Source organism: Lissotriton vulgaris, chromosome 11, assembly GCF_964263255.1.
Source record: "Lissotriton vulgaris chromosome 11, aLisVul1.2, whole genome shotgun sequence".
NCBI classification, from domain to species: domain Eukaryota; kingdom Metazoa; phylum Chordata; class Amphibia; order Caudata; family Salamandridae; genus Lissotriton; species Lissotriton vulgaris.
In genome coordinates, this window is record NC_141699.1 from 538,254,046 (window position 1) to 538,267,143 (window position 13,098).

Here is a 13,098-nt window from a genome sequence, read left to right on the forward strand (position 1 = left end):
TCCATCAAGTGTGCTCTGGACGCAGCTGACACTGCAGCCAGTGCCATCAACACTAGTGTTATGCTAAGACGACACGCCTGGTTGAGGATTTCAGGATTCAAACCTGAAATTCAAACTTCTATCCTCAATCAGCCGGTTAACCCAGACTTCTTATTCGGACCTGAGGATGACACCATCCTTGAGAAACTTAACACCTTGGCTGCTAGGTGTTTTCCCCCCCTGTGCTGGAAATTGCACTTAGGCTCTATTCATGACGAGCTCAGCTCGTCATCAGCACAGCTCAACTGTGCATCATGACGAGCTGAGCTCGTCATGAGCATCGAAAGGGTTAAAAAGGACACAGAGACTGCAAAGTCTATGGGGGCTCTGCAGTCACAGCAGTTTCGGGGTGGCTCCTTTCGTCGCTCCAGTACTAGAGGCCCCTCAAGAGGCCAGTCAACGCAACAAACACAATACAATAAGGGAGGTACACAATCCACCTACAATAAGAACAACCGTGGTGGATATCGGGGAAACAACATCAAGGGCAGAGGCAGAGGAAACAACAGTTCCAGATCCTCTGCCAATATCAAACAGTGACGCCCTGTCACTGCCCCCGACCACATAACACCTGTCTGGGGGGAGACCACAACAGTTCCTGCCGGTCTGGAAATCCATCACCACAGACAGGTGGGTGGGAGACATTGTACAGTACGGGTATTGTCTGGAATTAACGTCCACTCCACCCAACATCCCACCAAGACACCGTCCTATGTCCGCAGAGCACTTACACTTATTGCAGCAGGAGGTCGTCAGCATGCTGCAAAAAGGGGCCATAAAGCTTGTGCCTGTAGAAGAACAAGGGTCAGGGGTGTACTCTCTCTACTTTCTAATACCCAAAAAGGACGGGTCGCTCAGACCTATACTGGACCTCGGGCCTCTAAACAGTTACATTCAGTCAGAGCATTTTCATATGCTCACCTTGCAACAGGTTCTGCCGTTACTCAGTCTCAACACTGAATCTAAAGGATGCGTATTTCCATATACCCATACACCCATCACACAGACAGTAACTCAGGTTCACTATTCAACATCAACATTATCAGTTCAAAGTCCTCCCTTTCGGAGTAATGACGGCACCCAGGGTGTTCACAAAGTGCCTGGCAACAGTAGCAGCACACCTCAGGAGACAGCACATACATGTCTACCCTTATCTGGACGACTGGCTTATTCAAGCAAAGTCGGCCCAGCAGTGTGCCAGCCACATGTCCCACACCATTCATCTTCTTCACAGTCTGGGATTCTCACTGAATTACCCGAAGTCACACCTTCAGCCCGCCCACGTGCGACAGTACCTGGGTGCGACGATAGACACTCTGGCAGCCAAAGCACAGCCAAATTCAGTGAGAATAAACAGCATGCAATTGCTGATACAGAAATTCAGACCTCAACGCTCGCTTCCAGCGAAAGTGTTCATGCAGTTGATAGGCATGATGGCCTCCTGCATTTTCATAGTCCCGCACGTGAGACTACATATGCGTCCGCTTCAGGAGTGCTTAGCACGTCAATGCAATCAGGCTCAAGGACAGTTATAAAGGACCTAGTGTTGGTGAGCGGTCGGGCATTCAACTCTGTGCATTGGTGGAACCAACTAAACCTTTGCAAGGGCCGACCGTTCCAAGAGCCTGTTCCACAAATTGTACTGACGGCGGACGCGTCTCTCCAGGGATGGGGAGCTCATGTACTCCACTACACAGTACAGGGACTATGGACAGCACAGCAAAAGAGGATGCACATCAACCTTCTGGAATTGATGGCAATCTTCATGGCAATGAAGGCTTTCAAAGTACACTTGTGCAACAAAGTCGTGTTGATCCGGACGGACAACATGACTGACTGCCATGTACTACATACAAAAGCAGGGAGGAACACACTCTCCACAGTTGTCTCATCTGGCTCAGAGCATGTGGAAGTGGGCCATTCAAAGGAACATCTTCCTCATGGCGGAACACCTCCCGGGCAAGGACAACCAGATGGCGGATCTGCTCAGCAGACACAGCCACCAGATGCACGAGTGGGAGATACATCCATCAGTGCTCCAACCGTACTTCCAGCAGTGGGGTCATCCACAGATAGACCTGTTCGCCACAAGGGAAAACGCAAAAGGCCAAAGCTTCGCAAGCAGGTTCCCACACCCACAGTCGCAGGGCAATGCGATATGGATGAACTGGTCAGGCAAATTTGTGTACGTTTTTCCCCCAGCACCTTTGATACCGCTGGTGGCACGCAAACTACGGCAACACTCGATGACCCTCATCCTGGTTGCTCCAATGTGGGCACACCAACCATGGTACACCACCTTTCTGGAACTATCCGTGGTACCGCATCAACGGCTACGCCTCACACCCAGGCTTTTGACGCAGAGCCATGGAGACATTCAGCATCCAGATCCGCAACAGCTCAACCTGGCGATCTGGCTCCTGAAGTCCTAGAATTTGGCTACCTCAACTTGCCGCCGGAATGTATGAATATCATCAAGGAGGCAAGACGGCCCACAACCAGAGCATGCTATGCGGCTAAATGGAAAAGGTTTGTCATATATTGTACCAACAATGACATTAACCCACTGGATGCATCTATTCAAAACATCATCTGTTATTTGTTGCATTTGTACAGATGTAATCTAGCGTACAGTTCCATTCGCATACAATTATCCGCCATAGCAGCCTATCTTCAGAACAGGCAGCACCTCTCCTTATTCAGAGTGCCTGCCATTAAAGCTTTTCTGGAGGGACTTAGAGTGATCCCTCCCAGACACCCACCGTCACCAGTCTGGAACCTGAATGTGGTCCTCACCAGATTAATGGGACCACCTTTTGAACCCCTACACTCTTGTGAGATTCAATTTCTGACTTGGAAAGTTGCTTTCCTAGTGGCCATTACCTCACTGAGGAGAGTTAGTGAACTCCAGGCACTAACCATACAAGAGCCATTCATCCAGGTCCACGCAAATAGGGTGGTATTACGCACCAACCCTACCTTCATGCCTAAAGTGATTTCGCAGTTTCACTTGAACCAGACCATAGAACTGCCAGTTTTCTTTCCCAATCCGGAAAATGTCACTGAGAGATCCCTACACACGTTAGATGTCAAAAGGGCTCTCATGTACTATATAGACAGAACAAAGGATTTCAGAAAAACAAAACAGCTTTTCGTTGCCTTTTCTCCACAACACAAAGGCAACCCCATTTCCAAAGCAGGGATAGCCCGGTGGATCGTTAAATGTATACAGATTTGCTATGCTAAGGCTAAACACACACTAACCATTCCACCACGAGCACACTCCACACGTAAGTTAGGAGCGTCCATGGCTTTCCTGGGGAATATTCCTTTAGAAGAGATATGTAAGGCAGCCACTTGGTCCACCACACATACATTTACGAAACACTACTGCGTAGATGTGCATTCTAAACAGCAGGCAGCTGTAGGACAGGCTGTTCTCAAAACTCTTTTTCAGACTGCTGCAGCTGGCACGTGCAGCCGCCGCTAACAAGAGGGACTGCTATGTAATCTATGCACAGATATGAATTCAGCAGCCCACATGCCTCGAACCGAATATGCTACTTACCAGTATGCATCTGTTCTTGGCATGTAGGGCTGCTGACATTCATATCGCCCACCCTCCTCCCCGGCGCCTGTAGCAGCTGTAGCATTCAGAATTATTGTCTAGCATGGACATCACTCACTGTATTACACTCCATCTCTGCCACAATGGCGAAAAACAATCTGAGGATGAAGAGGATGCCCATGCGCACTGTAGTCCAGGGGAGGAGCCACCTAATCAATCAATCAATCAATCAATCAAAGCATTTATATAGCGCACTACTCACCCAGAGGGTCTCAAGGCGCTGGGGAAGGGGGGTCCGCTACTGCTCGAACAGTCAGGTCTTGAGTTGCTTCCTGAAGGCGAGGTGGTCCTGGGTCAGGCGGAGGTGGGTCGGGAGGGAGTTCCATGTCTTGGCGGCGAGGTGGGAGAAGGACCGACCCCCTGTGGTGGCTCTTCGGATGCGGGGGACGGCGGCGAGGGCGTGGCTGGTCGATCGAAGCTGGCGTTTGGGAGCGTAGAAGTTGAGGCGGCTGTTGAGGTATCCTGGGCCTTGATTGTGTAGGGCTTTGTGTGCGTGGGTGAGGAGTCGGAAGGTGATTCTCTTGTTGACCGGGAGCCAGTGCAGGTCTCTCAGGTGTCCGGAGATGTGGCTGCGACGGGGGATGTCCAGGATGAGTCTTGCTGAGGCGTTCTGGATCCGCTGGAGTCTCTTCTGGAGTTTGGCGGTGGTTCCGGCGTAGAGGGAGTTGCCGTAGTCCAGACGGCTGGTGACGAGGGCCTGGTTGACCGTCTTCCTGGTCTCGGTGGGGATCCACCGGAAGATCTTACGTAGCATTCGCAGGATGTTGAAGCACGACGAGGAGACGGCGTTGATTTGTCTGGTCATGGAGAGGGAGGAGTCCAGGATGAAGCCCAGGTTGCGTGCGTGGTCTGTTGGTTTGGGTGCGCTGCCTAGGGCGGGGGGCCACCAGGAGTCGTCCCAGGCGGAGGATGAGGATCCCAGGATGAGGACTTCCGTCTTGTCCGAGTTCAGTTTCAGGCGGCTGTTCTTCATCCATTCGGCTACCTCTTTCATCCCTTCGTGAAGGTTGGCTCTGGCGGTGGCGGGGTCGTTGGTGAGGGAGAGAATCAGCTGGATGTCGTCGGCGTAGGAGATGATGTTGAGGTTGTGCTGGCTTGCGATGTCTGCGAGGGGGCTCATGTAGACGTTGAAGAGGGTTGGACTGAGCGAGGAGCCTTGAGGAACGCCGCAGATGACTTCGGTGGCTTCAGATCTGAACGGGGGGAGGCGGACTCTCTGTGTACTTCCGGCGAGGAAGGAGATGATCCACTCCAGTGCCTTCTCCTGGATTCCGACGTTGTTGAGTCGCTGCACTAGTGTACGGTGGCAGACAGTGTCGAAGGCCGCGGAGAGGTCTAAGAGGATGAGGGCTGCTGTTTCTCCGTTGTCAAGCAGTGCTCGGATGTCATCGGTGGCTGCGATCAGGGCGGTCTCGGTGCTGTGGTTGGCCCGGAAGCCAGACGGCGAGAGGTCGAGGGATCCGTTTGTCTCGAGGAAGGCGGCCAGCTGCTTGTTGACGGTCTTCTCGATTACTTTTGCAGGAAACGGGAGCAGCGAGATGGGGCGGTAGTTCTTGAGGTCGGTGGGGTCGGCTGATGGCTTCTTTAGTAGAGCGCTGAGTTCGGCGTGCTTCCAGCTCTCCGGGAAGGTAGCGGTGTCGAAGGAGGTGTTGATGATGTTCCGCAGGTGGGGTGCGATGACAGCGTCAGCCTTGTTGAAGACGTGGTGAGGGCAGGGGTCGGTAGGAGATCCGGAGTGGATGGAATTCATCGTGCGGACGGTGTCTTCGGTGCTGATCGGGGTCCAGGCGCGGAGGGTGGTGGTGGTGGGGGGCGGTGGTTCGGTTGAGGCGTGCGTCGGTTGAGTGCTGAAGCTGTTGTGTATGTCCGCGATCTTGTTGTGGAAGTAGGAGGCGAGGGAGTTGCAGAGGTCTTGCGAAGGGGTGATGTCGTTGTTTCCGGCGTTGGGGTTGGAGAGCTCTTTAACGATGTTGAAGAGTTCCTTGCTGTTGTGTGCGTTGTTGTCCAGTCGTTCCTTGAATACGGTTTTCTTGGTGGTGTGGATGAGTTGGTGGTGTTTTCGGGTGGCGAGCTTGAGGGCAGTCATGTTGTCCAGTGTTGGGTCTCTGCTCCATGTTCTCTCGAGGGCTCTGCAGTTCTTCTTGGAGCTCTTGAGTTCGTCGGTGAACCATGGGGCTTTCTTGCTACTGAGTCTGCTAGGCGGGGTCTTCAGAGGGGCGAGGTCGTCTGCGCAGTTGCTGATCCACTTCGCGAGGTTGGTGGCCGCCTGGCTTGGGTTTGTTGCGCTGGTGGGAGGGTTCATGCTCAGGGAGGTCGCGAGCTGGTCGGCTGTGATCTTGTTCCAGCTTCTGCGTGCAACCTGTTGCTGGTGGTGGTGGATCGTGGTCCTTCTGAAGCTGAAGTGGACGCAGCTGTGGTCCGTCCAGTGGAGTCCGGTGGCGTGGCTGAAGGCGATGTCCTTGCTGGATGAGAAGACTGGGTCGAGTGTGTGTCCGGCGTAGTGGGTGGGGGTGGTGACCAGCTGCTTGAGTCCCAGGTTTGCGAGGTTGTCCAGCAGGGTGGTGGTGTTGCAGTCGTTGTTGTTCTCCAGGTGGAAGTTGAGGTCCCCGAGGAGGATGTAGTCAGCGGAGAGGAGGGCGTGCGGGCTGATGAAGTCGGCGATGTCTTCGCTGAATTGTGTGCGTGGTCCCGGGGGTCTGTAGATGAGGGTGCCTCTGAGGGTGGTCTTGGGGTTAATGTGGACCTGGAAGTGCAGGTGCTCGGTGGGTGTCGTCGGTGTTGGTCGTGATGCGGATGGTGTTCCTGTGGATGATGGCGATGCCTCCTCCGGTCTGGTTGATGCGGTCCCTTCGGATGATCTTGTAGCCGTCTGGGATGGCGATGGCGATGTCGGGCGCTGAGGAGGCGTTCATCCAGGTTTCCGTGAGGAAGGCGACGTCTGGTGGGGTTGTGTCGAGCAGGTTCCAGAGCTCGATGGCTTGTCTGTGGACGGAGCGGGTGTTGAGCAGGATGCATTTCAGGTGGCTGCTGCTGTTGCTCGTCTTGGTCTTGGTTGGTGCTGGAGTAGTGCTGGTCCGGATGCAGGTGAACTTGCAGGCGTTGCAGCAGAAGGGTCCGTGGGTGCGTCTCGGGGTTGCTCGGTAGCATCCTGGGATTTGGCCGGCGTTGAGTGCGTTGAGGGTGGCGGCGTCGTACGTCCGGCGGGTGGGCTGGGGTCTGCGGGGGCCAGGGGTCCTGGCGCGGTCCAGGCGCGGACGGGCGTAGACGGGCTTACCTTTGGCGCACCTTCTGCGCTCAATCGGTGCTCCCGTTGCCCGCAACCGCTGCGCGGTCACTCTGGGGACGTCATAAGAAGGGAGCCAGTCGGGAGGGTCTGCGGGGAGGCGGGAGCGAAAGCCAATCGGCTGGCGGGGGGGCGGGCCGCGGGCTGGGGCCGCGGGAAAGCTGGAGCGGGCTCGGCGGCCCTCGGGTGGCTGGGGCGGCGGGAGGCTTGTGTGGGCTTGGCGGCCCTCGGGAGGCTGGGGCGGCGGGAGGCTGGTGTGGGCTCGGCGGCCCTCGGGAGGCTGGGGCGGCGGGAGGCTGGTGTGGGCTCGGCAGCCCTCGGGAGGCTGGGGCGGCGGGAGGCTGGTGTGGGCTCGGAGGCCCTCGGGTGGCTGTGGCTGCGGGAGCAGGCACAGGCAGGAGGAGCGTGGGGGTGACCAGGCCGGAAGGGGCAGTGGTCTTGATACTTCGAAGACTCTTCCAGGACAACAATGTGCAATCATCCGGACCCAACACTAGGCGGCGATCTATGCACAGATATGAATGTCAGCAGCCCTACATGCCAAGAACAGATGCATACTGGTAAGTAGCATATTCGTTTGCTGCTTTTGCACACAACACTATATGGCTCTTGTAAATAACCTTGTGCTCTTTCACATGAGAACTGTCTGTTTTTTACAATCCTAGGCACGCTCTGTACCCTCAGTCTGCACATGGCGTCCAAGATAGAATAACAATCTATGCTGTTAATTCATGTTGATCAGTCCAACACACATAGGCATTACAGAAAGCGCAGCTGCTCAAACCCAAACTCGGGTGCTTTTAATATTGCATTGCATGCATGAGAAGGCACTTGGAGACAATCTTTCCAAATTCGAGGAGCTGTTCTTGTCGTGGGATGTGCTTCATTCCAACTGATCTTAGAGATATGGGATCCCTGTCAAAGCCTAGAGGTCTTCTGCTATTATTAATTATAACTAGCTCCTAACAAGGGGAGGTTGGTAACAACACTATAATTGTTTTCCACTGTCATTTATAATATGATTTCCCCTTTGGTGTTTTATGGAATTGTAACAGTGCTGATCATATTATTCTTATGCATCTGTTTGTCAGTATTGGCAAAAGTACTGCATCTTAGAGCACGTTAGTTAAAATAAACATTTTAAACTAATCCGTGTCTCTGATTACTCACATTGTGAACTGGTATGAGGGCTAGAACGAAAGAGTGTTCTTTATTCCCACTATTCCTGAGAGTTTACTAATTTGCATGTTCTAGGTTGTCTAATCATTGGTAGCTTTGCTGTTGCATGAAGAACGAATGAGACGCTAATGCTAGTCGGATCTGGGTTCTGGGCCCTGAGGTGGGTTTTTTGTTACACCACAATACACCGAGGTCCTAGTTTCCTGCACATAGTTCTGTGCATGAGCAGATTCCCTGCAACAGAAGCCAGCCATTGGTAAGCAATGGATGTTCTCTAAGCCTACTATTATTTTTAAAAAAGTAAAAAAAGATTGTGCATCCAGTGTCAAGGCAAGATCCAAAAATGTGTTTGTAGCATGGCTAGCTGTAAATCACATGCTTTGCACACTCATGCGATCTAGTGGTGGGCTTGGAGCATTCCAATCAATTTCTCTTTGATGAAGTTGTTTCGGTTTTCAAAGTGACTTGTGACATCTCTCCTGAAACCATAATGCACCAGAACACAAACTCCATCTCAGTTGTGTTTTTTTTTTTTTGTTTAACTGTCCATCTCAAATGCATCTTCAACGTCTCCTTTACAGCGGAACATTTGAAAATTACTTTGACGTGATGGAAAACCTGGAATACAATATATCCTAAAACTGGAATAGGGTAACAGTGACCAACTTGGGCACAAGTCTTTGGAAGAGACTGGGACCAGGTTGGATGAGAATGACTTTTGGGGGAAGAGTATGGAGAATATCCGTTTAAGTTTTATCCCTCTGGCAACAGTAAGGTTTCACAGTTGAACCAGAGCCAAGTCTATAAATTGTGTCTACCCAATAACCTCAATGAAAGTATTGGATCAATTCTGCTATGGGTGCTGAGGTCGTCAAGGACTTCAACTCCGAAGAAGACTTTAGGGTCTGTTGAGTACAGCAGAAGTCCAAAGGGAGGGGAGTCTCATTTCATTGTCGCTAGATGAATGACTTTCAATGGGACCTTTTGCGTTTGATGTCACTCTGTTGCAAACTGATCAGTCATTGGCAACCAGACTCTACCATCCTCACTCACTAAGAAATGTCCTGTCGATAAGCTGGTACAGGACCTTTGCTTATACTTTACCCCCTGTACCACTGATTCTACTAGTCCTAAAGATGTTCAGGGAATCTAACATGACATTGATTCTGATAGCTCCAAGGTTACCTTGTCAAACGTTGTTCTTTCACTGCATGCAAGTATCATGGGACGTGTGTCATGATATCAATACACAAGGACACACACAAATTAGAGAGGGTGGGTATTTCACCCAAACCCAGAGGAGATGCAACTGATGGTGTGGTACCTGAGATAGTGAAATTCAGTCAATTGCAACTTTAAAAAAACTTACAATCATTTAAAAAGAATGTATGCCTTCCATTAGAAAGTGTAATCCCCAAACCTGGAAACCTATTCTTATGCCATAGAAAGAAAAACCTGTGTATGACATTAAGCGGATTGTGAATTACCTTACTCGCCTAGTAGATTGCAAACGTACATCTCTCTAAGAGTTCATTTTTCACCAATTGCAGCTTTATTAAAATTATATTAAAAGGTTTAGGAAGTGGGTGAAGACTCTTTGCACATAAGGCCCCTCCACCTCCTCAAAAAATATTAAATTTCCCTTCAATCTAATTGGTGCCCTAGCTTGTCAGTGGTAAAGGGTAATGTGTGTTTTCCATGGGTCTCTGTGGCACATGTGTTTCTGATTTAGATACATTCAAAAATAATGTTGCATTATTTACTTTTGGACACTGTGTAGGTTGTACTCCTTTGTTGCTTTGTAAACCAACCGTGTGATCGTAGAGAAACCATACCAACATATTCATTCTAATTCTGCAGACTTTCATGCATAGGATTTACTGCTATACGTAAAGGTCCTAATGTTAAATTAATTTACCCATATGCAAACAATGGGTAAAACCCCTCTGAAATATCAGGGCCCCTAGTATTTTTAATCTATTTGGGTGCTGTCTTCTCTGATGGCAATCAATATTTATCCTTCAACTTTTAATGTGGATATGGAGAGTGCCTTTACCTCATTACCTTTCCTTCTCCCTAGACTTTCCTGTACAGAAATGGGCTGAGAGTCCTTTTCATTCCATCACAACTAAATAGAGGTAACGTGAGAGGTAATGCTAAATGAACCCTCTATTGTTCATCATATTTCCAAGAAACGCACTGCAGGAATGTTTGTTTCTGTCACAAATATTATCTTATAAAAATCATGGTTACCCAAAAGTGTTCCATGCTTGCTCCTGTACTGTTCTTGCATCAGAAATTGATTGACTTTGGACCACTTTGAACACAATTGTTTCACATGCCTGTTCTAAAATGTTGTCGTAAATGAGGCTTTACCTTGGTGTAAATATTAGGTAATTGTTGTTGCAGGAATTGCTGGCGAACCGCTTCCTGTGGACAGCGAAGAAGATATCTTTGAGTATATCCAGTGGCGATATCGAGAACCAAAAGACCGAAGCGAGTGAGCGATGAGAAGACTTAGTTTGTCTGGTTCTGGAGACTGGGATGTGGGAATGTTAGGCCGTGAAGGGTGTGGTCTGAATTCTTTTTATTGCTTCCTTTTTGTAGAAAGTCTGATTGTGCATGTGATAGCTGATTGTGAATTGTGTGCATTAAAAGTAACATAAATGCTAAATATTGTAAACAACGGCTATTATTTTGCCTTTTTTAATAAAAATATTTATCTTGTGTTTATACTTCTTTGTTGCAGTTGTTGTTTTTTCTAATTGGGGGCATTTACAGAACATGAGCATAATCCCGAAGTGTAATGAAATGTACTTAGTAACAAGAAATTAAAAGTTGAGTAGGTTACAAAGGTATAGTTTGAAAATTACACAAACAGTAGCTAACACAACAATAAACAGCCATGGGTAGAGGCAGGTGCAAGGATTATTTAGCTGTGAACAATCAAAATAGAAGTGGGATGCAAGAGAGTACGAGTCAATCATATGGCATTTGTAGACATGTACAGGTGTAAGGCAACTGTTAAGATTAAGGAACACCTACACTAGTAGAATTTGTAATTGCTGGCTAGATATACCTGGAGTGTTTATTAGGGTTTGAGTAAAGAAAGGAGTTAGAATGGCATTGCATGAGGGTAGGAGCTCTGAGCATAGATGGAAAGTACCTGTTTTTAGGTGCATTGGGGATCTCAAGTCTTGAGCGTTAAGCTGTGTTTTGCTTATACTCGCCCATGTATGCAGTTTGCCAACAGCATATATCAGCTTGAGTGTATAGAAGGGTTTGTGAGTTGATAGGTGCTGAATAAAATCCAGAAAGGGAAAGGAAGGTAGAGTAGCTTTATCTAGATTGGTAGAATATGCTCTTCTTTGGGCTTGAAATCAATCTGGCGGCTGCATGGAATACAGTCTTGAGGTGGAGCAGATGTGAGTAGCCTCGGGGAGACCACTCATCACATAGCTTTTTCCTTTTCAATGTTTGAGAGGACATGGTTCTACGTTATGGAGAAGAATGTTTAAAGATAAGTGTCTCTTAACAAAGCAATTTAAGTTGGAACCTTGCTGTCCTGGCATTTATTTTACGTGAATAGGGCTTAGACCAGAGATTTTGAAAAATCTGAGGGCTTTTGTACCAAGCAACATATGGAGGCATATGTCTTCTCGATTGATTTTAAGCCAGGTTTTCATCAGATGTCTAGATTCATCACAACTGCTAAGGATGGATTTCCTTCCAAGTACTAGTTGAAGGAAATTGGGGTGAATGTAGATCCTTGGGGTACTTCTCTTTTGACAGGGAGAGGAGATCTTATCAGATAATTAGGAACAGAACCAACTCATGACACTGCTTATGATGGCCATGTGTGCTTGAATTAATGTTTTGTGATTGGTATTGAAGGCTGCTGAATGGCCAGCAAGCCAAAAAAAAACAGGGCGTTCTAGAGCACAATCTTAGGAGCATAATCAACTATTTGACTGATTCTGGAGGTGATTGTTGGGTTTTATCAAGATGGACTTTGGCTTCCATTCTCATAGAGGTCTATATGACTTCATGATTTGCCATACCCTTACAGGTCCTTATTACTTTTCTCTCCTTAGTACAAGGAGCCACTTGAGTCAATGGACAGTGTAAACTGATAGAAACTAAAAAATGTATGTTTTCACTGGGATGTTTCTGCGATGACCAAACATTTTGATTCTGTCACTGATGACCACAATTCTCTTCCAGGGGATCCTCATCAATAGTCATAAGCACATGAATCTTCCCGCCCATGTGCGGGACCCCGGAAACACATATCATATATGTGAAAATCATATATGTAGCTCTGCATATATGTGTATATATACATATATAAAAACATACAATGCAGCCTTCCCTTGACATGCTGAACAATGCTGCAAGAGAAGTCTTTGCACATAAATACATTCCAATAAAGCAGGGAGAAAGAAAGCCTTTGAAAACTGCTTTATTATACAGCAGAAAATGTAATCCTGCAGGAAAAAACAGATGTATGTCTCATGCTCACTTGCCTGGGGAGGTGGGTGGGTTGCTTATGACTTTGATGAGGATACCCCTGGAAGAGAACTAGGATTACAGGTAAGTAACTAATCCTTCTCTTCCAGGGGATCCTCATCAATAGTCATAAGCACATGAATAGAATAGTAAGTCCATCCCCTCATCCTGCGGGTAAGTAAACAGAGAACTATTCAGACAAACGAAACCGCCATTAGGCGAACACAGACTCCGAAAAAATCAACACTGGAACAGATTCCTCAAGGAAGCCTGGCCCAGTTGGGTGTCTGATCTGGAGTCTGAATCTAGGCAGTAATGCCTGGTAAATGTGTGAACCGCTTTTCAAGTTACCGCTTTGCAAATCTCGGCTATCGGTACATTGTGTAGGAAAGCTACTGTCGCCGCTTTGCCCCTAGTTGAGTGAGCCTTATGGGAAGCGAACAAAGGTTTATTTTTCAGC

General features: G+C 48.7%; 1 protein-coding gene across 1 annotated transcript in view; it reads left to right on the forward strand.

Annotated features, from left to right (window-relative positions):
* POLB (DNA polymerase beta) overlaps positions 1 to 10,864 on the forward strand; it is a 162,674-nt gene extending 151,810 nt beyond the window's left edge. The window contains exon 14 of the mRNA XM_086943578.1: positions 10,539 to 10,864. Within this exon, the coding sequence (XP_086799704.1) occupies positions 10,539 to 10,633 (95 nt within the window). The 3' untranslated portion in view covers positions 10,634 to 10,864. The remainder of the gene's footprint in view (positions 1 to 10,538) is intronic.
* Positions 10,865 to 13,098: the final 2,234 nt, after the last annotated feature.